The 26,705-nt window shown below is 41.0% G+C and overlaps 1 protein-coding gene across 1 annotated transcript in view; it reads right to left on the bottom strand.

The window, feature by feature from the left end:
* CEP41 (centrosomal protein 41) overlaps positions 1-26,378 on the bottom strand; it is a 36,796-nt gene extending 10,418 nt beyond the window's left edge. The window contains exons 1-5 of the mRNA XM_084897256.1: positions 26,257-26,378; positions 18,684-18,747; positions 7,599-7,646; positions 3,405-3,466; positions 2,064-2,133 (exon numbers count right to left, since the gene is read on the bottom strand). Coding sequence (XP_084753382.1) covers positions 2,064-2,133; positions 3,405-3,466; positions 7,599-7,646; positions 18,684-18,747; positions 26,257-26,289 — 277 coding nt within the window. The 5' untranslated portion in view covers positions 26,290-26,378. The remainder of the gene's footprint in view (positions 1-2,063; positions 2,134-3,404; positions 3,467-7,598; positions 7,647-18,683; positions 18,748-26,256) is intronic.
* Between the last annotated feature and the right edge of the window lie 327 nt (positions 26,379-26,705).

The raw sequence follows: 26,705 nt of genomic DNA, 5'->3' as shown, positions 1-26,705 counted from the left end.
ACTCGGTGGGATGCAGGGGTAGAACCTTCAGGAGAGGCTGTGGAATCAGCATTGAGAGCCTTCAAAACAGTTCTACCCTTTGTCCATCTGCAGCGATTTATCTCCAGGAAATAACCAGAACCACACAAGCACTTACGTATTTACATGGCAGCATTATTCTATAAAAGTGAAAAAAAAACCAAAAAAAAACGGTAGTGCCCCAGAAAGAGGGAAATAATTAAATAAATTATGGTATGTCCAAAGGGTTGACATTATCTGACCAGATGACCTTTACACTGAAGCTCTGTGAGTCTACTTACTGACACAGGGAAGTCTGCGTGACAAAATGTTAACTGCAGGCAGCATAATGCAAAACTACATACAAAGAGTATGCATTTGGGTGGGAGTTAGATAGGGGGGACAATAGACAAAAAATTTAAAACAGGGATTATTAGTTATTTTAATTTTCTTTATATAGCTTTTGCAGTTTTCTAATTTTCTAAAAATATACTTTTAAGTCAGGGAAAAAATAAACACTACAAAAGGAGATCTTGTAATCCTTCAAAGATAGTCAATATGCAAACAGATACAATCTGTCATACAGGCATTCCTGAGTGAGTTATTATCCTGTGTAGAGCACTAGAAAAACACTAATATTACTCACACATTATGGTGTCCTATTTTACAAGAGCCTATTTTGCCGTGCAAATTCATCTCAGAAGAGAAAATTGCATGAGCCCATATGTCCTGGCGCTGCAATCTCTATAATGAATTAAAAGACCCAATCCAGGTACTTATATAACCAGGTTAAAATTGGGTGTATTTGTACGAGGAGACTCAATTATCTCTATTACAAAGAGCCCTTCTTTCTCCGCTGTGTGAGAGGCATCTGTCAAAGATAAATTCCTGGCTTTTTCAGATTCCCTTTATCCTCGCTAACAAAAACAAGCCCAGGGAAATGACAGTTGAGTTGCACAAATCCAGTGTTCAGACTTCCTGAGAAACTTGTCTTGAAATCAGAAGTCAAATTCCTGGCCTACATCAACCTTAACAAAACACATTCTCCATCAATAAACAGCCACGCATTGATTGGTGAGCGCTTCGGGATAAAATAAAGACCTTAGCTCTGTGTATGCCTTTCATGAGAGGACAACGGGCAGGTTTTATTTCGACCGGGCATTTAAGAAAGGAAACCTGGAGCCTACCTATCTTTCTGGTCTTATCTCCTACCAGGCACCTATTCCTCCCGCAGACCACAGCCAGACTGGATTACTGAGCTCTCTCTGCTCCCTGCCTGTGCTCAGCCTTTTCTCCTGGTGCCTCTCCTCAGCCAGCGACAGCCTCACCTGCAAGGTCTGGCTCAGGAGCCTTAAGAAAGTCTAGCTGTTTTCTAACAGGAAAACGCCTTCCCTCCCCAGCACTCCCAGCAGACACTGGCTGCCCCGGGAGACACACAGAGTTGTGTCCTCACTGGCTGTGTCACCTTCAGCAAGTCACTGCACCTCTGGGCTTGGGCTTAAAGAGTACCTTCTTTCAGAGTTTCTGCAAAAATTAAATTTAAAAAATCAGGTGAAGTATCTAGCAATATACATGCATTCAGCAAATGATAGCTTCCTTTCAGTGCTCCATTACGAATTCCTGCCATGTTAGTGATTCTGTGTTTCTGCTATCCTTCTCCTCACCCAACATGCAAACACATGTGCATGCGTGATTACAAACTCCATGTATGTAGAGCTGGGTTTTAGTCATCCTTGTAGTCTCATAGCACCTAATTCTGTGGCTTGTACATACATAGAAAACACTAAAAATATTTGTTGGAAAAAAAGTAATTAGTATATCAAACACATCTAAAACATTTAAAACGACAAATGCTAGAGCCAGAAAACCATATGGCTTTTTTTTTTAAAAAAAAGAAGAAGTAAGAATTAACAATTAAAGCAGCAGATAGCATTTCTCAGAGAGCAACAATCTAATTACAAACAGGTACATCAAAGTCCCCAGTCGCTGCGAACGCAGCCGCAGAGGGCGGGCGCTTCAGCCAAACGGTCAATCCGTTCCTTTCCCGCGGCCTCAATTCTCATTACCTTCTAGTCTTTGAATCTCCTCAGCTGTCACTTCCAGTGTTTGATCTGACAAGGAAGCAACCTGGATGACCTGCGAGAAAGAGGAATGAAATGCGGAGTGTCCATGTTTGTTTGTCTCTAAACAGAGGCAAGCCTGTCTTTTACAAAAGACAGGGAACATCAAAGACCTCTTGTTTTAAGGAATTGTCAGTGTCCTCAACTAGAGACTAAATCTCAGGTCTCCTTACTCCGGGAGTGGTCATTACACTGCAGATGACCATTCCAGAAGAAAAAGGTTCATTTAAGACATTGCACAATAAACTTAAAAATGGCCAAAAGGACAATTTAGAACAAGAAATATGAATAAGAGTCTAAAACTGCACCCATATATATTCTTGTCCCAACACAACGTGTTATTACTTTTTTTTTTAATTTGTTACTGCTGAAAGTATTACACATGCTATACTTTAACATGTTATTTCATAAAAATGCAATACTTATAATAATAAATTGTATCAGCAATTCTTCATGCAGGAAAGAAATAAATATAATCATGAGTACATTGATTATAACATTGTATACCTAATATAGATTTTTTAAAATCATCACCTGAGGATATTTTTCCGTTTATTTTATTTTATTTTATTTTATTTTGAGAGAGTGGAATGGAGAGGGAGAGACAGACAGAGAGAGAAACATTGATGTGAGAAGAGACATCTCAATTGGTTGCCAACTCGGGACCCTTCAGTCCGCAGGCTCTATCCACTGAGCCAAACTGGCTAGGGCCTTACATATAGATTTTGAAACAGTTTTTAAAATTTAGCTCATAAGACCCAAGATCCATCTTGAGTTACATCAATGGAACTCTTGTTTGGGTACCAGAGAGACACATGATCCATAATTTTCAAATGAAAGGAGAAAGTGACTTTCCCAAAGTAACAAAATAGCCCAAGAAAGGCTTGTAAAAAGAACTCAGTCATCGAGGGAGATCACCTGGTTTACACAGAGAAAAATGTCCGAACAATCCCAAGTACAGAATTCTAGATTCTAAATATTAAATTAAATGGACAAGGAAAGAAAAAAACAAAACAAAACAAAAAAACCCCAAACCACACCAATTTGATGATTTAAAAATAGAATGCACAGTTTACTTTATACAATTCTTACCAAAGAAGAGAGAAAAATTTCACCTTGTCCTCCAATGAATACACATATCATACACCAATTAATTCTCTCACAGGTAAAATATAAATAATCAGAAGAAACCACTGTAAATATTACCTAGAATCAAACTTAGAGATAATCACAAAAAGCAGCACAAATTCGACAAGTTTTACTCCAATGGAGGATCATTAAACTTACCAGTTGGGCAAAGGTGGTAACTTTTAATCTCTTGAAAAGCTCATCTTTTTTGTATCTGTAATCTGAAAAGCACAAATATTTTTCTAGAAGCATTCATTATTTCTAATCACCAAGTTATATGGTATATTTCTCAAGTTATTTATATGCTTTTACATACCTTACCTCATTGAATCCTCATGATATCCTCAAAATTAAAAGTGGTTGGTATTATATAATTTTTTCACCCCCCCCCCCCCCACACACACACACACACTTTGCTTGGTCCAGTAGAAAGCCTATAATTGAATAGCCACCTCTTCGTGTCTAGAGACTTTATCCCTTGCCTTTATTTCATTAGTCTACCATTTTTCTCTTACCATGCTATCTCTACTTTGGCCATATTGTACCACACTTTTGGAAACTGCTTTGAACTATGTTTAGAATAAAGGGAAACAAATCTGCATATTATGAACAAGGACAGAGACCCTTAAGCTGGGTGGCCCTAGGTCAAACCCTGCCCTGAAAAGAGGACAATTCCATTCCTGACCTGAGGTTACAAACCATGCTAGAGAGCCGGGACAACACTGCCTCCCTGGCCCCGGCACAATGCTGGGCACACAGTCCTGACCGCTCCAGACCATCTCTGGTGTCAGTTTCTCTCCCACTCCACTTCAATAAAAAGCAACCTGGTCAGGTTTGCAAGATGAAAACATTCTGGAGATCTACTGTACAACAAAGTGAATATACTTAACACTACTGAACTGTACACTTACATTGGTAAGATAAATTTTATGGTATGTGCTGTTTACAATTAAAGTAAAAATCAACCTAAAACAACAACATGTATTCAGTGCTATCCTTACAGTTCTGAGACATAACTCCTCCAATGAGGGTACTCCTGTAATTGTGATAATAATTCTGTGTATCACATTAACCAGCTTTTAAAAATTTTCAGCCAATATCACTTTATCTAATCTCTGCCCCATAGAGGCATGTTAACAGTTAGCTTCCTTAAACTTTTCTCAGAATGACTGTCGATTCTGAAGTTTTCAGCATTGAAATCCCTCCCACTCTTACCCTTTACTCCTCTCCTCTTGTAGGTGTTTTTATTGGAACCCAGGGCTCCTTAAAGTCTGTGTCATTACTTCAGAATTATGAAAGGTCAGTTAGCTGGGTAATTACTGTGGCTTTCATAGCACAAAGTCTCATAAGCCAAGACTCCTAGCAACAAAGGAAAGGATTAAGATATTTAAGACTGTTTACCTGGTGAACAGTCTTAATCATTTCTATGAATTTTCAAAAAAACAACAACAAAAAACCCAAACAAAAACAAATAAACAAACAAAAAACCCCCCCAGCAAGACCGGATAGTTATTTTGGAGGATAATGTTTGCTTGATTTACCAAACACCTTATGACTCAGAGTCGGGAACTATTACCTTAAAAACTACATGAGATTCTTGTCTTACAGGGAATTAAAGCTTTTTCTGTCCTAAAATGTCTTAAAGACAGTGATTTGGCTAATAACTGACTATTATTTCTAGAAAATTCTTAGAACAGCTTCTTCTGGATACAAGGTAACAAACTTAGATGCAAACCAGCTTCTATGATCCACCAGGATGTAGACCCAAATAGGCTGACCACAAGCAATAACAAGTGCAGCTGAATCACCACCAACCCGTCCACCAAAAGTCACTTATTTAAATCAAAATGGTGATAAATCAGACAATGAAAATAGTCAATTGCTTTCAAGTACTTTGCACTGTGCCATTTACCTACTGATATTCTTTTTGTATAGTTACATAGTTTGAAATACTCCTCCAATTCTTCACATTCTAAGTACATTAAAACCCCCTTTAACTAAGTAGGAATTACCTTAAACAAAAATCTGGTTCAGCTGTATTCTAATGATTGACATTTCTAATGTCCTCTCGCAAGCATGAGAAATCCCAGTGCACATTTGAGCCTCAACTCTACATACCTGGTTCTGGTTTAGAAGGGCAGCCATCACTAGGACTTTCTGACATTATTACTCAGAGACAAAAAGATCAAACCAGACGTTGCACAGTAAGTTTTAAAGTTTATAAAAAGGATGGCTTGGAAAGCTCGGTCAGTCTGTCCTTGCAAGGGCGAACAGAGCTTTAAGAATGGAGCTTCTGCTACTGGTAGCTTCTCCCAACTCCGCGATGGAGACAATTAACCTGCGTTTCAGATACGCTATCAAGTTTTGCTTCTCCAGTAAGTCTGGAGGCTCAGCCTGTCTCTCTCGAGTTACTGGAAGGACAGAGACCTAACTATCTAGGATGTTTCACACTGGGTCCAACTAGTGTCATCTAACCACCAGAAGCCAAGAATACGCTTTGTAAGTAGTCAATAGACACAGAGTGTCTGTTCTCCCCAGGCAGAGTTGAAAGAATATTCAGATTACAAAGGAATTCTGAGTTTTTCAGGGTTTTGTTAAAACACGTTATTAGCAAAGGGAAGTTGGGCTCACAGTGGAAGACAAATCAAAGGAAGTAACAGAACGAGGTTTGTGATTTCACAGAAAGACATGGCATCTAAGGTAATCCGAGAAAAGGGATGGGTCTAGGGTGTCCTGAAACAAGGCAATATTCTCCTCCCTTTGACCCAAAAGAACCCCTACAACAGAAAATGGGATAAGAGAAGGAAATATCGTCCAAAATGTAGATCCCAAACCAGAATCCGAAGTAATTCTAGTCAGGGAATCAGCACAAAGTGTGTGAAACCAGGTGAGAGGAACCTCCTGTCTTCCTAAAAGGAAGCCCTCAACTTCTAAAGAGAAAAGCATTTTCAAGGACTCCGTTCCAGAGGTAGTTCTTTGGGGAGAAAAGCTCCATTTAAAGTTTAGATGTTAAAGAGACCACATTGTGCTTTTGAGAAATGTTTTAAACAGGGTTTCCGCAACCTGGGTGGAACAAGACATTTTTAGGGGACACATTTTGGTGTGGACATGTGAGCTTTTATGCTCAGCGACAAATGGATAGGAGGTGAGAGAGACTACACACCGAATCCGAAGCAGTCCGGCTGGATTTTCCTGCCATGGATGAACAATAATGCAGCCCAGGTGAGTAAACAAGATTATTTTCTTCTCTTAAAATGTTAATATATCCTTAAAACACATACTTATACAATATAAAGTGCAATACAATGTATAAACTATAATATAGAACATAGAAGAAGAAAAGAAAGGGCTACGGTGACATTGCACATTAGGAAACCAATGTCTCCAGCATTAGGCCTATAGCTCGCTGAGGCAAACAGCGGAGTGAGCAGAAAGCTGCTCCAGAGTCCACATCTATTATCTGGGGCTTCTCAGCAATTCAAAGGGAACGGAAACATTATCATTTAAATTAAAAGGCCCGCTGTGTGAAAACAAAGTTCTCTGAATTCTGGATTTGTAGTAATCTCTTCCCAGAAGATGTATATTACCAGAGCCAACTTCTGAACCGTTATCTGAGGGAGTTCCCTCTCTCCCCCCAAATTAGCTAAATACTCCCCTCCACTGCGTTCCACTGGAGACAGGCGCAAATCCGTCTGAGGAGAGAGATGTCTCTGCTGCTTCTTTAAGTCTGGCCTTGATGTGTACATGTAACATCTGTTTTGGACACACTGAAAAATCATGATTTTGTACAAGAGCAATACACTCAGTGACGAGTGGCGTATCTTTGCAGAAGATTCGTTTTTAAAGAGAATGGGCATGAAATATGATTTTTAATTAAAAGAAAGCAGACTACAATGAATTTATAATGTATCACATCACTTTAGGAATAAGCGCTTTCTCATCTCTAAGGCTTTCATGAGTACTAATTTATAATCAGAAGAATGTGATGAAATGAGATATTATTATTACTCCTTTCTCAGGTATAGAGAAAGCAGGAAAGATTAAGTACCTTGAAAAAGGCTAAGAAGACTGTAGAACAATGAAACGAAACCGCAGGTTCTCACTGCTCCCTCTGCGTTCCCACAGGAACATCTCCTCTGAGGACTAAATCAGGCACAACTCGGCCCACAAGCCACAGTCCTCGCAGCGAGCCAGGAAGATACAGTGTTTCCCACATCTCTCCAGCCACCGGCCAGTGGGCTCCCGGAGCTCTCCGAGTGTGTCAGTTATAGAGTATGATTAGGATTGTTAATAACCAACGGATGGAGCTACTGCTGGGGTCCATTATGCCAGCCCATCAATAGTGCCACTTACTTTTTTTGATCTCTTCTAGCTTCTCAATGTATTTAGTCATACTGTTACCTAAAAAAAGAGAATAAAGATTTTAGATATGTTTTTAATGGAAGGAAATCAATAACACTGTGAAAATGGAGTCCAAGTATTCCCTAAGCCTTCCTATCCTGTTCTTACAGAATTGCAGGAGGCAAATGGACCACACAGAGTAATAATCTTTTTTGGATTATACAGTGCCATTAAAGGCTGATGAATCATGGGAAATGTTTGGTCAAATGTGTTAAGTTGGGGTACATACCCAATAAACATTAAGAAGTCCCAGGTAGTAAAGATGATAATTTGATGTAATTTTTTTTCCTCTTTGAGTCAAGGCTTTCCTCCCTTTATTCCTTCCATAATCTTTATGTGGGAGAAGGACGGAGAGAGGCAATGATCTTCAGATGTCTAAAATGTGCCTTTGTGGCTACCCAAGCCACCCTTCCCTCTCCACTTAAGTCTTGTGGTTTCCCTCTTTCCTAAACTTGGCCTTCCTCTGTTCATGCTGATGCTGCAGCCTGAGCGAGACCACACAGTCTGAACCCTGGAATTCACGGTGGATTTGATTTGCTGAGAAAGAACAGCAGATTCCCACAGTGTGGCGAGTCCTCATGTTTTATAGCCTGGTTCTACAATACTAAGTTCCAGCCGTGGTGGGTTGGAGCGTTTTCGTACATTAAAACTGGGCCAGGATCATTCTGGTTTCTGAATGAACTACAGTCTGGTTCTCAAGCCAGAGGTGATTTTTCACTTGGACATGCTTTCATTTGCTTCAAGTCAATAGAGCAAGCTCTAACTGGAACCTAAAAGGTATAGCAAAGAGGGAAAAACATGCAAAATAATTTATTTCTAAAATTGTGCTGCAAACTTTTAGACCTTGACGAGCCCAACTTCAGATAACAAAACGCTTTTCAATGAATGCCAAGAACGACTGTTTTTAAGGAGAATTCTGCATTTTCCTTCATGCGCAAGTCAGAAGCAGAGAAAGAAAAGTCTTGCTCTGAAACCCAAAATTCATTTTCAAAAATAACTTATGCCATTTGTTATTATTCATCATGGAACTGAATCCCACGGAGCTACATGTCTTTCTCATCTGAAGACACACACTCTCTGGGATCTGGACTTGGTGTGCAGCCTCAGAGCCGGAGTCTCTCCTTCCAAAGCTCAGGGGCAGAATTGCCTGCGCCTTCTCAAGAGACGAAGAAGAGACCACATAGCCCCAGGGAGCAGGACCAGAATCAAATAAGATCTTTTCTAGGTTCTTCAGGCTGGAACTGACTCGAGACGTGACCAGATTCCCAGAGTGGAAACCATGATTCTTCCCACTCTTCCTCCCTCTCCCTGCAGCTCTGAGCTCAGGTGGGAGCGGTGTGGTCAGCGCAGCGGGGTAAGGAGACAGGGCACACAGTGTGCTGCTCAGCACCCTGCAGGCTCATTCTTAAACTACTTTACATAACAGCTTTGGTCCTACGTCCCCGAGGCCCTGGCAGTTGCATGTTGCTGGCATGCAGGGTTCTTTCGGCCAGGGCAGCTTCAGACGGTCTCATCAGAATACCAGGGCACAGAGAAAGAGGCCTGGCTTGTCCTGACACAGCAAGTGAGTGACTAGATTAACAAAGTAGTCCTTTGTGAATCTAACATGGCTCACAGAAACACATGGCTTCTCCAGTGGCAATGTTTGAAAAACACCATTTAACTGTGAGGTAAATATGTAGGAAGTGTTACTTCCTTCACAGAAGCAGGTGGGAAGCATTTTATGTTCTAAATCCCCCAGGGCATACTATGCATGGAAAATAATAGCCAACCTTATGATATAGCCTTTGTTAGGAAAACACTGCATTTCCTGCCCAGGCTGATTTGGATAGAGAGTCGGCCCGTGGGCTGAAGGGTCTTGGGTTCGATTCCGGTCACGGGCACATACCTGGGCTGCAGGCTCCTTGAGGGCCCATGCGGGAGGCAACCAAGCTATTGTCTCTCTCACATCAATGCTTCTCTCTCTGCCTCTCCCCCTCCCTTCCACTCTTTCTAAAAAGCAATGGAAAAATATCCTCGGGTGAGGATTAACAAACAAAAGACCACGTTGCATTTTCACTAACACTCAATTATCACCATTTTCAGAGTATTTACACAGCAATTCCTCTTTGTACCAGCAGTGCCTCACAACAAGCTGGCACTCCCACAGTTTGTTTTTCCCACTGGAGGAAAAGGCAGGGAAACAAAGTCTTTTGCTCAGGTAAACAAATGTTTGGCAAAATTAAGAACAAATCTAAGGGGTCCATTGATAAAAAGCTGTTTTCACTAAAGATATTCATTCTATCCACATAGGAAGGAAAAAAAAGAAAGTGGCGGATTTCTGCATTGTCCCCGTTGGAGAACGGAGGCAGCAAGGTGGCTGACTAATGACACTTCCGAAGGTATGAAAAGTAGTATCCCACCCCTCTTCATATAAAGTTTCACTAATTAGCTTATCTTACCAGATCTAATTTCTTCTAAAAATAGTTTTCTGACTACCTTTTGAAAAGACTAGAAATAAAACAATTCTATAATTGATTAACTTGTAAACATCTTTGTTTTATACAAGAGTAAGGAGCCTAAAGGAATATCAGCAAACCAGTTTTTAAAAGAATTAAAATTACAATTGTTGCACGATAAATTTCCCTAGACAAGATTTTGATTAAAAAAAAAAAAAAAAAAAAAAGGTCAGTGGCTTCCAATTGCTTACCAGCTAAAATTTAAACTCCTTGCTCTAGTGTTGAAGACACCAATATCTTACTTACACTTCAATCTTTTTTTTTTTAATGCATTTTATTGATTTTTTTTACAGAGAGGAATGGAGAGGAATAGAGCTAGAAACATCGATGAGAGAGAAACATTGACCAGCTGCCTCCTGCACACCCCCTACCGGAGATGTGCCCGCAACCAATGTACATGCCCTTGACCGGAATCGAACCTGGGACCTTTCAGTCCGCAGACCGACGCTCTATCCACTGAGCCAAACCGGTTTCGGCTACACTTCAATCTTGCCTTAATTACCAAACTTAACAAAATCTCTGTTAGTCTTGAATTCTTGAACATGTCACCTTGTCCATGTAATCATAATAGCTCACCAGCTGGGATGGACCTTTGCATCCTCTGCGCTTGGCTTTCCACTCACAGGCATTTATCATTTCACTGCCTTATTTGTGTGCAAGTTTAGCTACCTTATTATTGGGAAAGGCAAGGGCTATTTACACACACACACACACACACACACACACACACACACACACAGAGCACACACACCACACACCACACACAAAGAGAGTATCTCTCTCTTCCATTGTCTAGCAAATGAGGCACTAAAAGATACCTGAAGAATCCTGGCGAGTTATTTTCATAATGCAAACACTCATACCACAATCTGGTTTGAGTTTTGTATACCCGCTTTTATTTAAAAGTACAACCTGATTTATATGCAGTATCCGTTAAATACTACCTATACGACCCATATTGTTTCACGAGTCAGGTAACCCAGAAATGTATAAGGTGGTATTTAATTTCCACTTAGTTTACAACTTACGTTGCAACAAAAGATTTATTTATAAACTTTTTCAATTTGAACCAAGAGAAAGAGACAACCCAACTATATCAATAGTGTTATGCAAAGATAGAGCATAGTCGATGAATTAAGTGACTCATTCAGTATATTTTTTCCTTTCTTTTCTGATAATTTAATAACATTATTTGCACTAAGCCGGTAAGAAAAGCAAGTGATTTTGAGCAGCAGTAATCTAAAGTGAGATTTATAAGGCAGACCCGGTTGCTAAGAGACAACTCCATTGCTTTATTTTTCTTCAATATTCCCCTCCTCTATGGAGAAGTTCTTTTGGCTCAGAAGGAGCAGAAAGCGTGAAAGAGGCACAGTGGTCCTTTGTTAATCTCAATAAGTTATACGAGTGTATAGTGCTTTCTGGTTTGTGAAAGGCTTTCACATACATTTCTCCCTTTGACATAAGAAAGGAATTAAATGCTGAAAAGGATGAAGAGTACCTAGACGGTAATGAGTTTGACTGCTACAGATCAAGGTTATTAGCAAAAATTCAGGAAAAGTAAAGACTAAAGAAAAAAAAAGAAAATGCTAGTTTGTGCAGAGATAATAGAAGGCGAATAAAAAAAAATAAGGCTAGAAGACACTGAGTGGAGAAGGCTACAGGATTTCAGAGAGCTAAAGAAATTTGAAATGAGACTGAAAATGGAGTGAAATGAGGGGATAATACAAGCGATGAAAGAGTGTAGGGGACTAACAAAGGGGGAGCCCGTGGCTTGGAAAGTGTTCCTTAATCAGCCCACAGCGCTGCGGAGCAGAAACACAGAGAGGGTGCTTGGGAACAAACGAGAACCCTGCAGTGGAAGCTGAACAAAACGCCGCCAGGGGCTTCAGCAGAGGCATAATCCATTCATGGAACAGTCTGGCAATGCTGGGGAGCTGGTAAGAGACACCCAGGCACCTATGGAACAAAAGAAATATTTGAAGTTCAAAATAATTCTGAAATTCCTAGCCATGGCTATACACTGGTGTTTGAGTTTATAAGAGAAGTAGAATCAGGAGTAGAGACATAAAAAACAAATCTTTACCAAGGAAGGAGGGACCCGTCTTTGAAGAACTCAGTAGCCAATGATTTGGGTGAAGACAGGAGATACCAGGAAATTCTTGATTTCTTGTGATTAACTCTGAATTACTCATTGTTTGATCAGAAGAGATCAAAGACCTAGCTGTTTAGCCTGGAAATGAGAAATGCTCGCTCATTCCGTGCCTGTTTCTATGGCTCTGATGGCAGAGCTTAAAGCACACCGCAGACGGGAACTCTTCACGCTCACTTGGGCTATAAGGTCACTCTTGTGTTTTCTTAACCAGGTCTCCTCACCCTTGGCGCCTTGTGGCATACACATAAGTGATGATATCTGGACAGAACACAGGTTTGCATTGTCTCAGGCTCTGATGGATACCAAGAGGGCTAAAGGGATCTGTAGTATAACTTGGCATACAACACACAGGCCACTATACTGAATGCGCAGGGAGGTTAAGTCATAAAAATGCCTAGAAAAAAATTAAAATCTTTCCCCTAATTTGCCTTTAAAACAATTTAAATTGAAACAACAAAAGTTTTGAACACTAGAATAAAACTACTCTCCCACACTGAGTTTAAACTCTGAATTTTAAGCACACTTTGGCCCTTCCAGAGCGATGAAAAACTAGTTTGGGAGACATTCACTTACAGGAAGATGAGGTGGACGTGTTTTTCTCTACTCCTCCAGCAAAATACAACAAAAACCCTGGATGACCCACAAAAAGGGAGAAAAGAGTTGCAAATCATATTTCTGATAAGGGTCCAGAATCCAGAGAATATAAAATAACTCTTATAACTCAACAATTAAGAGAAAAATAACACACAATTTAAAAAATGGGCTCAAGGTTTGAATAGCCAATTTTTCACGGGAGATTTGCAAATGCCAATAAGCACATAAAAAGGTGCTCAATATTATTAGTCATTAGGAAAATGCAAATCAAAACCACAACGAGATTAACACTTCACACCTACAGCCGTGACTGTGATCAAAATGATGGACAATAAAAAATTTTTGAGGATGCGGAGAAAACAGAGCCCTCCTGCATTGCAGCTGCTTTGGAAAACAGTTTGGCAGTTCCTAAAAAAAATTACACACAGAGGTAACATACGACCAACTATTCAACTCCTAGGTATATAACCTACAGAACTGAAAGCGTGTGTTCACACAGAAACTTGTATACTAATGTTCATAGCAGCATTATGGCCAAAAAGTCTAAATGAAGCAAATGTCCACTAACTGATGAATGGATAAACAAAACGTGGGATATCTATACCAAATACTATTTGGCAATAGAAAGGAATAAAGCACTGACACATGCTATACCAACACTGACCCCTGACACACTGATGCTAAGTGAGAGAAGCCAGGTATAAAAGACCACATACTGTTGGGATGGTGTGGCTCAGTGGCTGGATGTCAATCCATGAACCAGGAAGTCACAGTTTGATTTGTGATCAGGGCACATATCTGGGGTTGCTGGCATGACCCCCATTCCAGGGAGTGCAGGAGGCAGCTGATCAATGATTCTTTCTCATCACTGATGTTCCTATCCTTCTCTCCTTCTCCCTGAAATCAGTAGAAAGAATGTATGCACCCCTATGTTCATAGCAGCACAATTTAAAATAACTAAGTCATAGAAACAGCCCAAGTGCCCATCTGTGGACGAGTGAGTAAAGAAGCTGTGGTACATTTATACCATGGAATACTATGCAGCAGCAAAAAAGGAGAATCTCTTATCCTTTGAGACAGCATGGAGGGACCTGGAGAGTATGACTGAGTGAAATAGGTCAGTCAGAGAAAGACAAGTGTCACATGGTCTCACTCATAGGTGGAATCTAATTAACAAAATGAACTGATGAACAGAGTGGTTCTAAAGACCCGGAGCACGGACCAGAGTGCGGCATCTCAGAGGGAAGGTGGGGGAGGATGGATGGGTGAAAGGTAATCCACCAAAGACCTTGTATGCATCTATGCATGGCCCATGGCACAGACTGTAGGGCCATGGAATGGGAGTGGGGATGGTCCGGAGGGAATCCATGGGGGGAAGAAAAGGGGCATACGTAATACTTGCAACAACAAAGATTAAAAAAGAAAAAGAATTATACAACATGACTACATGAGGTTTATCTCACGGATACAAAACTAGTACAATATTGAAAATCCACTATATTAACAAGTTAAAGGGGGGGGAAATCACATGATTAATTGATGCAGTAAAAGCATTTAGTAAAATTCAACAATCATTCATGATAGAAACTCTCAGAAAAACATCCATAGGAGGCAATTTCCTCAACCTAATACAGCTAACACTATACTTATGATGAAAGACTAAATGCTTCTCCCCTAAGGCTGGGAAAGACAAGGATGCTTACTCTTTTCACTTCTATGTGACACAGTGCTGCTTTTTCTAGCTATTGTGATAAGGCAACAAAAGAAAATAAAGAGTGTAAAGACTGGAAAGGAAAAAAATAAAACTGTTCCTTGTTGTAGATGACATGACTGTCTACACAGGAAAGCCCAAGGAATCTACAACCTTCTCCTTCCCCTCTCCCCCAAAACATTCATCAACATGCCTCCTGTCCCTAAAAAAGTGAGTTTAGCAAGATCCTGGATACAAAACATACAAAAATAAGCTATATTTCTATATACTAGCAATAAACACTTAGAAAACAGAATTTAAAATATAGGACCATTCACAATTATTCAAAAAATTACATACTTAGGTATAAATATAACAGACCATGTATAGGATTTATACAATGCTGATGAAATAAGTAAAAAAAGATGTAAATAAATGGAGAGACATAGTATACTAACAAATTGGAAGACTCAACATAGCAACATGTCAATTCTCCCCAAGTGAATACACAGGTTTAATGCAACTACAATTAAAATCATAGTAATATTATTGTAGGTGTAAATAAGATTATTCTAAAATTTACATGGAAAAGCAAAGGAATTAAGATAGCTAAAATAATTCTGTAAAGAAAAGTAAAGTAAGTGGGAGAAATCAGCAACCAAGTTGAAATATCTAATTTACTACGTAGCCACAGTGATCAGGACTGTGTGGTGCTGTCAGAGGAATAAGCATATATAATAGATCAATGGAGCAGAATGGAGAGCTCAGAAAAGATCTACATATATATATGCCCAACTGGGTTTTGACAAAGGTGAACATGCAATTCCATGAAGGAAAGGATCATCTTTTTAACAAATAGTGCAGAGCGACTGAACATCCATAGCTAAACGTTCATCTCACTCTAAGTCATATATCTCACGCAGAATTACTTGAAAACGCATCATAGACTTAAATGTAAAACTTAAAACTATGTAACTTTTAGAAAAATGCACAATAGATCTTTGGATCTAGGCTAGACAAAAAGTTCTGAGACTTGACAGCAAAGCATGACCCAAAAAGGAAACATTAAAACTGGACTTTCCCCAAATTAAAAACTTGTGCTTTTTGAAAGACCCTGCTCTGAGGATGAAAAAACAGGGTACAGAGTGGGTGAAATAATTTGCAAAGCATGTATCCAACAAAGGATTGGTAGCTAGGATATATAAGGAGCCCTCAAAACTCAACAATTAAAAAGCAAACAATTCAGTTAGAACATAGACCAAAGCCAGGAACAGACCTCTCCCTGAAGAAGAGACACTGATGGTAAATCAGCGCATGAGGCGATGCCCAGCATCATTAGCCACTAGGGGAATGCAAATCACAGCCATAATGATATGCCCCTGCATATCTATCAGCATGGCTAACGTAAAAAACCAAGTAAATGCTGGTAAGGATGTGGAGAAACTGGATCACTCGGACATTGCTGGTGGGAATATAAAATGGCCCAGCCACTCTGGAAAACAGTTTGGCAGTTTCTTAAAACAAAACAAAACACACACACAAAAAAAACAACTGCAACTGCCATACAACCCAGCAATTGTACTTGGGCATTTATCCCAGAGAAATGAAGACTTATATTCACATAAAAATCTGTTCACAAATGTATACATCAACTTTATTTGTAATAGTCAAAAAGTGAAGACAATCCAAACCTCCTTCAACAAGCACTGGTTACACTGTAGTATACCCCGGTATAACTCCTCAGGAACAACAAGGAACAAACTACTGATAAATGCAACAACTTGGATAGACCACCAAAGAATTATCCTGAGCTGAAAAAGCCAATCCACAAAATTGCATACTGTATGATTCCATTTATACAGCATTTGTGAAATGACAGAATTCTAGAAATGGAGGACAGATGAGTAGTTGCCATGGGTAGGGAGGAGGTGAGGATGGAAAACGGACGTGGCTTTGAAAGAGTAGCATGAAGGATCCTTGTGGTGATAGACACATTCGGTATTTAGACCAGTGGTCGGCAAACTCATTAGTCAACGGAGCCAAATATTAACAGTACACGGATTGAGATTTCTTTTGAGAGCCAAATTTTTGAAACTTAAACTTCTTCTAATGCCACTTCTTCAAAATAGACTCGCCCAGGCCGTGGTATTTTGTGGAAGAGCCACACCCAAGGGGCCATGCATATAGACTATAAACATCAATTTCAATATCATGGTTGTGATTTTGCAGTTTCATTTCCCAAGATGTTATCACGGGAAACTGAGTAAAGGGTACATGGAATCTTTCTACATCATTTCTTATAAACCCATATGAATCTATAATTACCTCAAAATAAAAAGTTTAATTAGCAAAACACTAGCTTAAAAGGTCAGGATAGCTTTGGCTGGTGTGGGTCAGTGGTTAGGCCATTGGTCCACCCACCAAGGGGTCTCGGGTTTGATTTCCAGTCAAGGGCACATACCTGGGTTGCCCTTAGGTTCAATCTAAGGCCCTCGTTGGAGTGCATGTGGGAGGCAACCAATCGATGTGTCTCATCTCTCTCTCTCATCTCTCTCTCTCTCTCTCTCTCTCTCATCTCTCTCTCTCATCTCTCTCTTTCATCTCTCTCTCTCTCTCTCTCTCTCTCTCTCTCTCTCTCTCTCCCCCCCCACCCCCCCTTTCCATTCTCTCTAAAAATCAATGGAAAAATATCCTCAGGTGAGGATTAACAATAACAACAAAAATATCAATATAAAAGGATATAGGTAATTACTATGTGTTATAAAAAGAAGATATTTAAAAAAATGAAATTAATTTCTGGTATTATATTGAGTCAAATTTTTGGTTATAAATTGAGAAATTGAAAAGAAAGAAATGTATTTTCATTGAAATTTCAGTTCAGTTTCCAAGAGACCAAGATATAAAGCTATAGACAAATATATATTGTTTTTTTGGAAAAACCCCTCAGCTCTGGGGAAAAATCAGGACAGGACCCAGGACTGAAACAATACACAGGATTTCACACCAGTTCTCCGACATCCACTTCCTCATCCTGCATAGAAATCCCTGTTCTAGCTTCTTTACTGAACTTCATGTAAATCACATCATCTCTGGCCACAATTTCCTGCTTCTCAGTAACAGATAATATATATATATTTTTTTACCTCCCATCAAACAGGATATTTGCAAGGAAATATCTGTACAGCACGGAAATGTTTGAAAGAAAGATCCCCAGAAATTGTATCTGCAAATGGGTTCATTTAAAGCATTTAACTCTATTTTATATGAGGAAACATGTACAGTGGGAGATAATGATTTTGAAGGCGACTGGAAAAAGACAAAGACAAAATGAATGAGATTTAAACAAAGTTGACCTCCCAATTTATTTTCTCAGTTGTCTTCAGGTTACTGGTGGAATGTTCGGTATTCTAAAGGCATGCAGAACCCCAATCTATTAGCGAAACCATCTTAATAGGATGGATTTTTCACAGCAGGCTTTAAAAGTTTGGGGAAAAAAAAAAACACCTAGACAAATAAACAACAAAAACCTCACAAGGCTGCAAATCCACAAGGGGCCTGGTGAAAAATGTCAACAGCATGGAAATAAGAGGTAATACACTCGAATTTCATTTTACCTGAATTGCAGCACTAATTTAATTTTGTCTGGTATTTCAGTTACTCATTCAAGTCTGAATGCCTCCACTTGAATCTCAGCTCTTTGATTGCAAAAAATCACGATTCACACTTATCTTTATAGTCCCATAGGCCATAGCTTTGCATGTAGCCGGAACTCTGCAAATACCAAATTGAACAAATGTACACACGTATAATCCAGTTTAAAGAAACACGCCCGGGGGTGTTCCCAAATAGAAGGTGACCATCTGATATTTATTAGCCTCAGCCCTGCAACTTATTGAACAATGTTTTCATCAATTTCTCAATTTATAATAAGTGAATTATTAGGTGAATGGAATTGTGGCTCACAATCTGAGAAACTGGTTTCAAAAACAAGTCTCTGAGCCCAGAAAGACATCAAACAAGACAGTGAGAAACTTTTAGCTGCTTCTTGTCATCAATTAGCTTTTGAATTTTTAAAAAGTTTTAATTTTTTAATCTTTACTCACCAGTGTCCAGTCTTGACTTGACATGCTGATACTTTGGGTTTTGTGGTATTCTTTTGGTCAGATACTAAAAAAAAATAAAAAATTAAAAATAAATTGGGTTAATGTAAAGATAAGGGTGGCAAAGTTAGGAGTCAGATACTTAAAAATTAGAACAAATGCTACGATTTTATCAAATTTATAGGTGGGGAGAGTTCAAGAGGTCCAACCATCCCTTCAAAATAGGACAATTTGCTACAGCATCTCTACAGGTGAAGATGGCTATCTTGTTTCTGTCAAAACATTTCCATATTTTGCCAAAATAACATCATAGCAGTATGTAACAAAAATGGACTAGGGAAAAAGGCTCTTAAAATCATTTCTGACATTGAGCCAAAATTGGTCACTAATTTCCATCCAGTCCACTGTTGCAACCCAGAATAAGCCGCCCGACTCTGCCTCGCGAAATCAGTTAAACTAACTAAAGGCACCTCTCTTGTTCTTCTTTTTCATTTTACTCTTTGCATGATGACTTGTAGGCCATCTCCTCTGGAGAATCTCTAAACCAAATCTACATCTTTCCTAAAAAGGGGGCCCGTGGACCCAGCCCTGAGCACAGCGCCCAGATGTTGTCAGGCCGGACCCGGTTTGGCCGGCCTCTCCCGCTGCCCGCGGGGTCTGAGGCTCCACAGATGTCACTACCATGGCAGCTGCTCGGTGCAGCTGGGGCACATCCGGGCTCGGGGTAACTTTATAGCCAGCACAAATGCCTATCCTGGGTCTCCCTTGTCCTGGTCTTCGCCAGTGAACTCTGAATCCAAGCTCAGGACACTGACCCACATTAAATTTTAGTGACATTTTCAAAAGCCATTATCAGAGGAAAGGGTGATGAATAAGGACGTTACAGAATATAGCTTTCTTGCTCAGGCTTTTTTTTTTTTCTTTTTTTTTTTCTGGCCTGCAAGTATGAAAACCATATGCTCGGTCACAGGTAGCTGTGGAGTACGAAGTTAAACGGTAATAAATACCATTCCAGCTTCACCTTCTGCCACGCACCCACATGTTGCCAAGTTACAGTTGCCCGAATGTTCCCCAAAGTGGGCCACATTCACTCAGGGATCCGGTCTTAGCAAATGTCTGCCTTTTCTCAGACAAAACTTCACTTCCTCGATAAGCTGTCTCAGGTGGAATTAGGCTCTTTTCTTTTCTCCCTCCCTCCCGAATATGGACACCCTGTACCCTTGTTTAAAACTCGACTTCTTCTCTAGTCTAGGATTTCCTTGAAGGCAGGGACAATAACTTACTCAAATGTGTATTCACCGGGACTTAATAATCAATCAATGAATGAGTATATAGAGTGAGGACTGTATAATAACAACTACCTGGTGGTTCCTTAGATGAGAACATCAAACTTTAAAACCTGTATCACTTACCCTTGAAAACATAGGTAACTATGGCATTTAGTTAATGACTCAAAACTACCATCTGCTATTTTAACACTTAAAAAGAAAAAAAAATCTCAAAATAAAAAGAATGGTCCTTTACTGTTATTACAAAACTTGCTGACATGACCTATGTTTTTCATTTCACTCTAGGTGAGGAAAACCTTCGCCATGGATGTGTGTGTTTGTGGGATCCCTGAGCTATTTTACCCTGAAAGGTTTCTCCATCTATTCGGTCACGTGCTGTTTGGAAGAAAAAGGGACTCTAATGCCAGTTTCAACTCCTCCCTAGATGAAGATGGAGAAGATGATTTTTTTTTTTTTTTTTTGAGAAGGCTCTTAAGTGAAAGAAAATATTCAAAGACTAAAAAGGGGGACTTTAGGACAAGTTCCCAGAGGAAGACAATATCACAGCAAAACAAAACAAAAAAACCCAAAAGCGAACCAAAAAAATAGGGAAAACATGTCTGGTAAGTTAAGTCAAGAAAAGCTAATACTTGCCCTGCTGGTTTGGTTCAGTGGATAGAGCGTCAGCCTGGGGGCTGAAAGGTCCTGGGTTTGATTCTGGTCCAGGGCACATGCCCAGGTTGCCGGCTTAATCCCCAGTGCAGGAGGCAGCCAATCAATGGATCCTCTCTCATCGTTGATGTTTCTATCTCCCTCTCCTTTCCTCTCTGAAATCGATTAAAAAAAAAATACTATTATATATATCTTTTTCTTCTTTTTTTTTTTAAAGCTAATACTGGAACTCAGTTATCTTAGGCTAGAAATTTTCTTTTTTTTCTATTTTGCTCTCTGTATTTTTATAATTCCTATATGCTATTTCCTGTTTTTACTTTTATTTTGTTTTCCCCCTAGTTGCCTAGCAAAGCCTCTTTTGAAAAATTCCAGGCTAGTCTCTGCTGAACTAAGGGGATTTATCCATACCTAAGCCAACACAGCTCAGAAGTGAGGGCGTCTCTGGGGACCAGGTGTGGTGGCAGCAGAGTGATGGGGGAGTGCGGCAGCTGCAGCGGGGAGCCCTCCCGCCCGGGCTCCCTTACACAGCCTGATGAGAAATCCGTACGCTGCAGGAGAGTGTAGTGTTTCTCCTCATTTTCCTATTTGGGTCCAACTTCTTGTTCCTGACTTTCTAGTACCAATCGCAACGTAAAAAGTATTTGTGCTCTCCTCTAAGCAGAGCCCCGTGGATTTTATGGAACTGCCATCCTTTTTTCATTAAAATTCTTGCTTTGGGGTGACTGTTTCTTGACCTAGTGACCAACTGGCTTTTTTTTTTTTCTTTCTTTCTTTCTTTTTTCCCCTCCCAATTACATAAACAGGATGGGGTGGTAGAAAGTTTAAGAACTGAAAAAAAGAAGTTGTTTCAAGGAAAACCATTGATTCAAAAAAGCCTTCTTGGGTGCCAACCATTCATTCCGTCGACATTTACGGGTGCCTTTTAGGAGCAAACCACCGTGCTGAGGACGCGGCGGTAAAAAACACATTCTCAGCCATCCGGCTCTCCCTGATGCTGGAAAGGAAGGCAAGTGGGCAGATGCCACCCTGCATGACAAACAAGGAGAGAGAAGCTGAGGGTGCAGCAGGAGTATGTAAAATCAGCCCCCAATCCGGACCTAGAGCAAAGAAGGGTTTCCTGAGGGTGACATCGGAGGGCTGAGTTCATCAGTGAGGTTCACAGAGTGGTGGGTGGGAGCTGCGGGGAGGCAGAGAAGCTGAGAGTTCGTGTCTGTGGTGTATAACAGGCTCTTTGAGGGCAGCCAGAGGGGGCAACATGGGGTCAAATGAGGTTGGAGAGACAGCCAGGGTCAGATCATAAAGGTCCTTGCATCCATGCTGGGAAACGGGGATTGTATCCTATAGATAACTGGTTCTCAAACAAGTGCAATTTTCTCCCCCGACCCCAGGGACAACTGTCAATGTTTAGAAACATTTTAGGTTGTCAGACTGGCTGGTGAGTGGGCTACTGATGCTTACTGGCTGTGTACTCCTGAGCAACTTACTGAAACCCAGTTTCTCCATCTTTTTTACTTTTTAAAGTATATTTTTATTGATTTCAGAGAGGAAAGGAGAAGAAGAGAGAGAAACATCAATGAGAGAGAATTATTGATCGGCTGCCTTTTGCATTCCCCTTACTGGGGATTGAGCCTGCCACCCAGGCATGTGCCCTGACTAGGAATTGAACTGTGACCTCCTGGTTCATGGATTGACACTCAACCCCTCAGCCACACTGCCTGGGCACCAATCACATTTTTAATTTTTTGTTGTTATTGTCAATCCTCACCTGAGGATACTTTTTCCATTGTTTTTCAGAGAAAGTGCAAGAGAGGGAGAGAGACACATTGGCTGGTTGCCTCCCACATGCAGGTGGGAGCGAATGGGAAACCCAGGTACATGCCTTTGACCAGGAATCGAACCTGGGACCCTTCAATGTGCAGCCTATGCTCTAACTACTGAGCCCTACCAGCCAGGGTCCAATCACATTTTAAATCTCCTGCACGAAAACATAAATTAACAATTTAGGGATAAAAGAAGTCTGAGAACATTGCTATAGACTGAATTGTGTGTCCCCAAATTCATACATTGAAATCCCAATCCCCCATGTAACTGTATTTGGAGATAGAGCCTTTAGGAAGTGAAGGTAAATGAGGTCAGAAGGGCGGACATGCTCTTATGAAAAGAGACACCAAAGAACCTGCCCCTTTCCCATACCTGCACACAGAGAGGTCCTGCGGGCACACAGCCAGAAGAGAGCTCTCACCAGAAACTACATTGTCTAGTACTTTAATCTTAACCTTCTCAGCCTCCCAAACTATGAGAAAAAAAATTTCTGTTGTATGAGCCACCTGATATGTGGTATTTTGTTATGGCAGCTCAAGCTTACTAATATAAATATCTCCAACAAAACAAAAAGAAATATAGCAATATGGAGGAAATTGAGGCTATGAAGAGGGAAAATATTTAAAAACACTATTAAAGAAATGAAAACACATATCCACACATGAACTTGTACAGACCTGTGCCACTTAACAATAAGGATACGTTCTGATAAATACACAGACGATTTCATCATTGTGAAAACATCACACAGTGTACTTACACAAATCTAGATGATACAGCCAACTACATACCTAGACTATATAGTATGTAGTATATACCATCGTCGTATATATTCAGTTTCTAAAAAAACTAAATGAAAGCTTACATACAACCCAAAAGCTGTACTCCTAGGCACCTATCCCAGAGAAAAGAAAATCAACATCACATAAAGAACTATACCCAAAGGTTCAATCTTTATTTGTAATAGCCCCAAACTGAAAGCAGCCAAATATCCCATGATAGCTGAATGGTTAAATAAACCACAGAATACTCATCAGGAAAAAAAAAAAAAAAGTAATGATATTGCTACAGGCAACAACTTGGATGCATCTCAAGGACATTATTCTAATGGGGAAAAGCCAATCTCAAAAGGTCACATACTACTTGATTCCATTTAAGCAATATTCTTAAAATTACAAATTACATAAATGGAGAACACATTAGTGGTTGCCAGGGGTTAGAATAATGAGGGGGAAGAAAGTGGGTAGTATAAGGGAGATAATGTAGTGATGGAATAGTTCTGTATCTTGATTGCAAAATCTACACATGTGCAAATCTTGATTATATTAAATCTACACATGTGATAAAAAGACCTACAACTATACACACATAGTACAAATGCCAATTTCCTGGTTTGATATTGTACTATATTTATGTAAAAATATAATCATTGGGGGGAACTGGGTGAAGGGCATATGGGACTACTTTGTACTATTTTTGCAAATTCCTGTAAATCTGTATTTATATCAAAACAAGAGTTTTTATAAAGGATAACAGAGTCCAAAACAGAGCTCTTAAGGATTAAAAAACATTGTGGCAGAAATTAAAAACTCAATAGGAGGACTGGAAGATGAAGTTAAACAGATCTCCCAAAGAGAGCAAAAAGACAGAGATGCGGTTAGCCAAAGAACAAACAAGCACAGCTAATGGACAAAGACAACAGTGTGGTGAAGGCCAGGGTGGGGAGATTGGGGTCGTGGTGGTGGTGATAGGGGGCTGGGTGGTGGTGGGCAAAGAAGGGGGAAATGGAGGGCATCTGTAATAATGTCATCAACAACAAAGGAGATAAAAAAATTTTAAATTTGAGAATGAATCATATAGAAGCAACAACAAAATAACACTGAATTCAAGAAAGAGAGGATGGAGAAAATAGGGAGAAAGTCAACAACCAAATAATTCCAGAAAATTTTACAGAACAGAAAGAAATGCTTTTCTGATACCTACCAAAATGGGTGAAAACAGATCAAGGAATACCTTTGTGAAAGATCATAACACTGGGGACAAAGAGAAGATCCTTCAAATTTCCAGAGAGGAAAAATCAAATCCCACACAAAGGAACGGAATGGCTTTGGACTTCAACACAGCAACACTGGATGCTAGAAGATCACAATGCAATGTTTTCAAAATGCTGGTGGAATCCAACCAACAATTCTATACTCAACCAAACGTTCAGGCAAGTAAATGTGAAGGTAGAGGACTAACATTTTTAGACATGCCCAATATCTTAGGCATAAATTAAAAAAAAAAAATTCTTATGCACGCTCAAGAAACTACAGAAATGGTGCTCCACTAAAACAGGAGAGTAAGCTGGACAGCTTCCTTTAGGATACCAATGGATAATCACACATCCCTGCTCCTCCCCCAAGCCTCTTTCACCCATATTCCTGACCTCATTAGCATGGCATCAGAACCAATGAGGAGCCCAAGCTGGGAATTTATCACCCATCACCCTCTCATTTCTCAAAACTAATGATGAAGTCTTGATGACTTTACCCCCTAAATAGTTCTCAGTTCTGTCCCTCATGCTGTGGCCTTCCTTTAGGTCTATAACATAATAACCACCCAACCAGTTTCCCTGTGACCGGACTTGGGCTCCTTCAGATTCATTCTCCACAACGTGTCCCCAACCATGTTCCTAAAATGCAAACCAGATCATGTCACTCTTTATTTTTAAAAGCTTCTTAACTTCTGGCCCACAGACAAGGTAAACATATGGCAGGTTGACTGCCACTCTCCCCACCTCCCTCCCACCTCCCAGGTAGAGATCAGACAGAATCCATCCCGGTACTCTCCTGCAGAGCCGAAGCTCAGCCTCACAACTTTTTCAACATAGCTCATAGGCACCCACCACGAGGTAAAATAAATAAATAAATAAATACATAAATAAATAAATAAATAAAATTGCAACTCCTGGTCTGCAAGAAAGGCCAGGAATTTCAGCAAGGCACAGAGGCCCTTCCAGACTTGACTTCTGGGCTCTGCAGGGGACTGCCCACCCCCATGTTCCACACCCTCTATCAAGCTCACACTGTCCTGTCTGTAGTGCTTCTTCACCTGGCCGGGTCAGGCCACTCCGGGGCCCTTCTCTCCCTAAGGGCAGTCCTCTCTTTCCCCTGAGCTCTCTTATGACAGGCTGCTCCCTAACCACATTGCATTCAAGTTCTGTTTGCAAGCCTCCCTCACTAGACTGAACTTACTGCAGGACAAAGGCCCTGACTTACTATCTCAGTATTTCTAGCTCCTACTCCAAGGCGGAAGTCCAATACACTCTAGATGGAATTAAAGGAACACAAATGCAGCAGGGCAGTAGGGGCGAAACAGACGAGAAAGTAAAAGGCCCTAGGGAGTGGGGGTAAAACTGTCATATTTTGCATCCTTCCCCAAAGGCCTGGTCTGCTGGTTGCTGCTCTTTCTGTTATTCCCAGAATAAGAAATGACAGCTGCTTTGGATGATGTGCAATGGTATGTTACTCGTGTTTTGTATCTGCCGCTCCTCGACGGCAAGCCCTTTGAGGGGAGGGGCTGTCTTTCTTTATGTGACAAGCACCGGGGTGCAGGGAGCCAGGGCGGGACTGGGCCCCACCGCGGGAGGAAGGCCGGCCTGGGCGCCGCGCCCCGGCCCGCCCCGCCTCCTCTCCCCCTGCAGACCCCTCCTCACGCCGGCCGCTTCCCGCCGGGCGGGCGGCGGAAGTCGCCGGCGGCTCTTCCCTGCCCACGTGGAGCCTTTTCCGGTGCGCCCGCCCCCTCCGCCTCTCCGATCCGGACCTGGCCCTCACCTCAGGATTCCCAATGTGCCTCCGGACAGACATATCGGCGCCAACCGACCACGTTCAGGGTTCTAGCCTCACCGGTTGACTCTCTAACCCTAACTTCCTACCCCTACAATCCCAGCTCAGCCGCCTCCCTACAAACGCTCCTCCGATTGGCTGGCCTTTCCCGGCCAGCCAATGGGGGCCCCGTTTACTACCTCTGCAGGGTCCAGGTAGAAGGAGACGCTACTCCCATGGTTGCCAAGGGCAACGCGGGACGCCGGCTGCCAAGGCCTTTTGTGCTCCCGGCGGGGCCCCGCGCGCTGGAGCGGGAGCGCGGGAAGAGGGGCGCGGGGGAGGGGCAGGCTGGCGCCTGAATGGGGGGCGACTGCGCAGATGCGGGCGGGGGAGAAGGGTGAGGAGAAGGGGAGCAGGGGCTCGAAAGTGGGGAGGGAGATGGTGGTGGTGGTAAGAGA

The sequence above is a fragment of the Pipistrellus hanaki genome, assembly GCF_964339955.1.
Source record: "Pipistrellus hanaki genome assembly, chromosome: 10".
NCBI lineage: Eukaryota > Metazoa > Chordata > Mammalia > Chiroptera > Vespertilionidae > Pipistrellus > Pipistrellus hanaki.
This window is presented reverse-complemented; position numbering and strand designations above follow the sequence as displayed.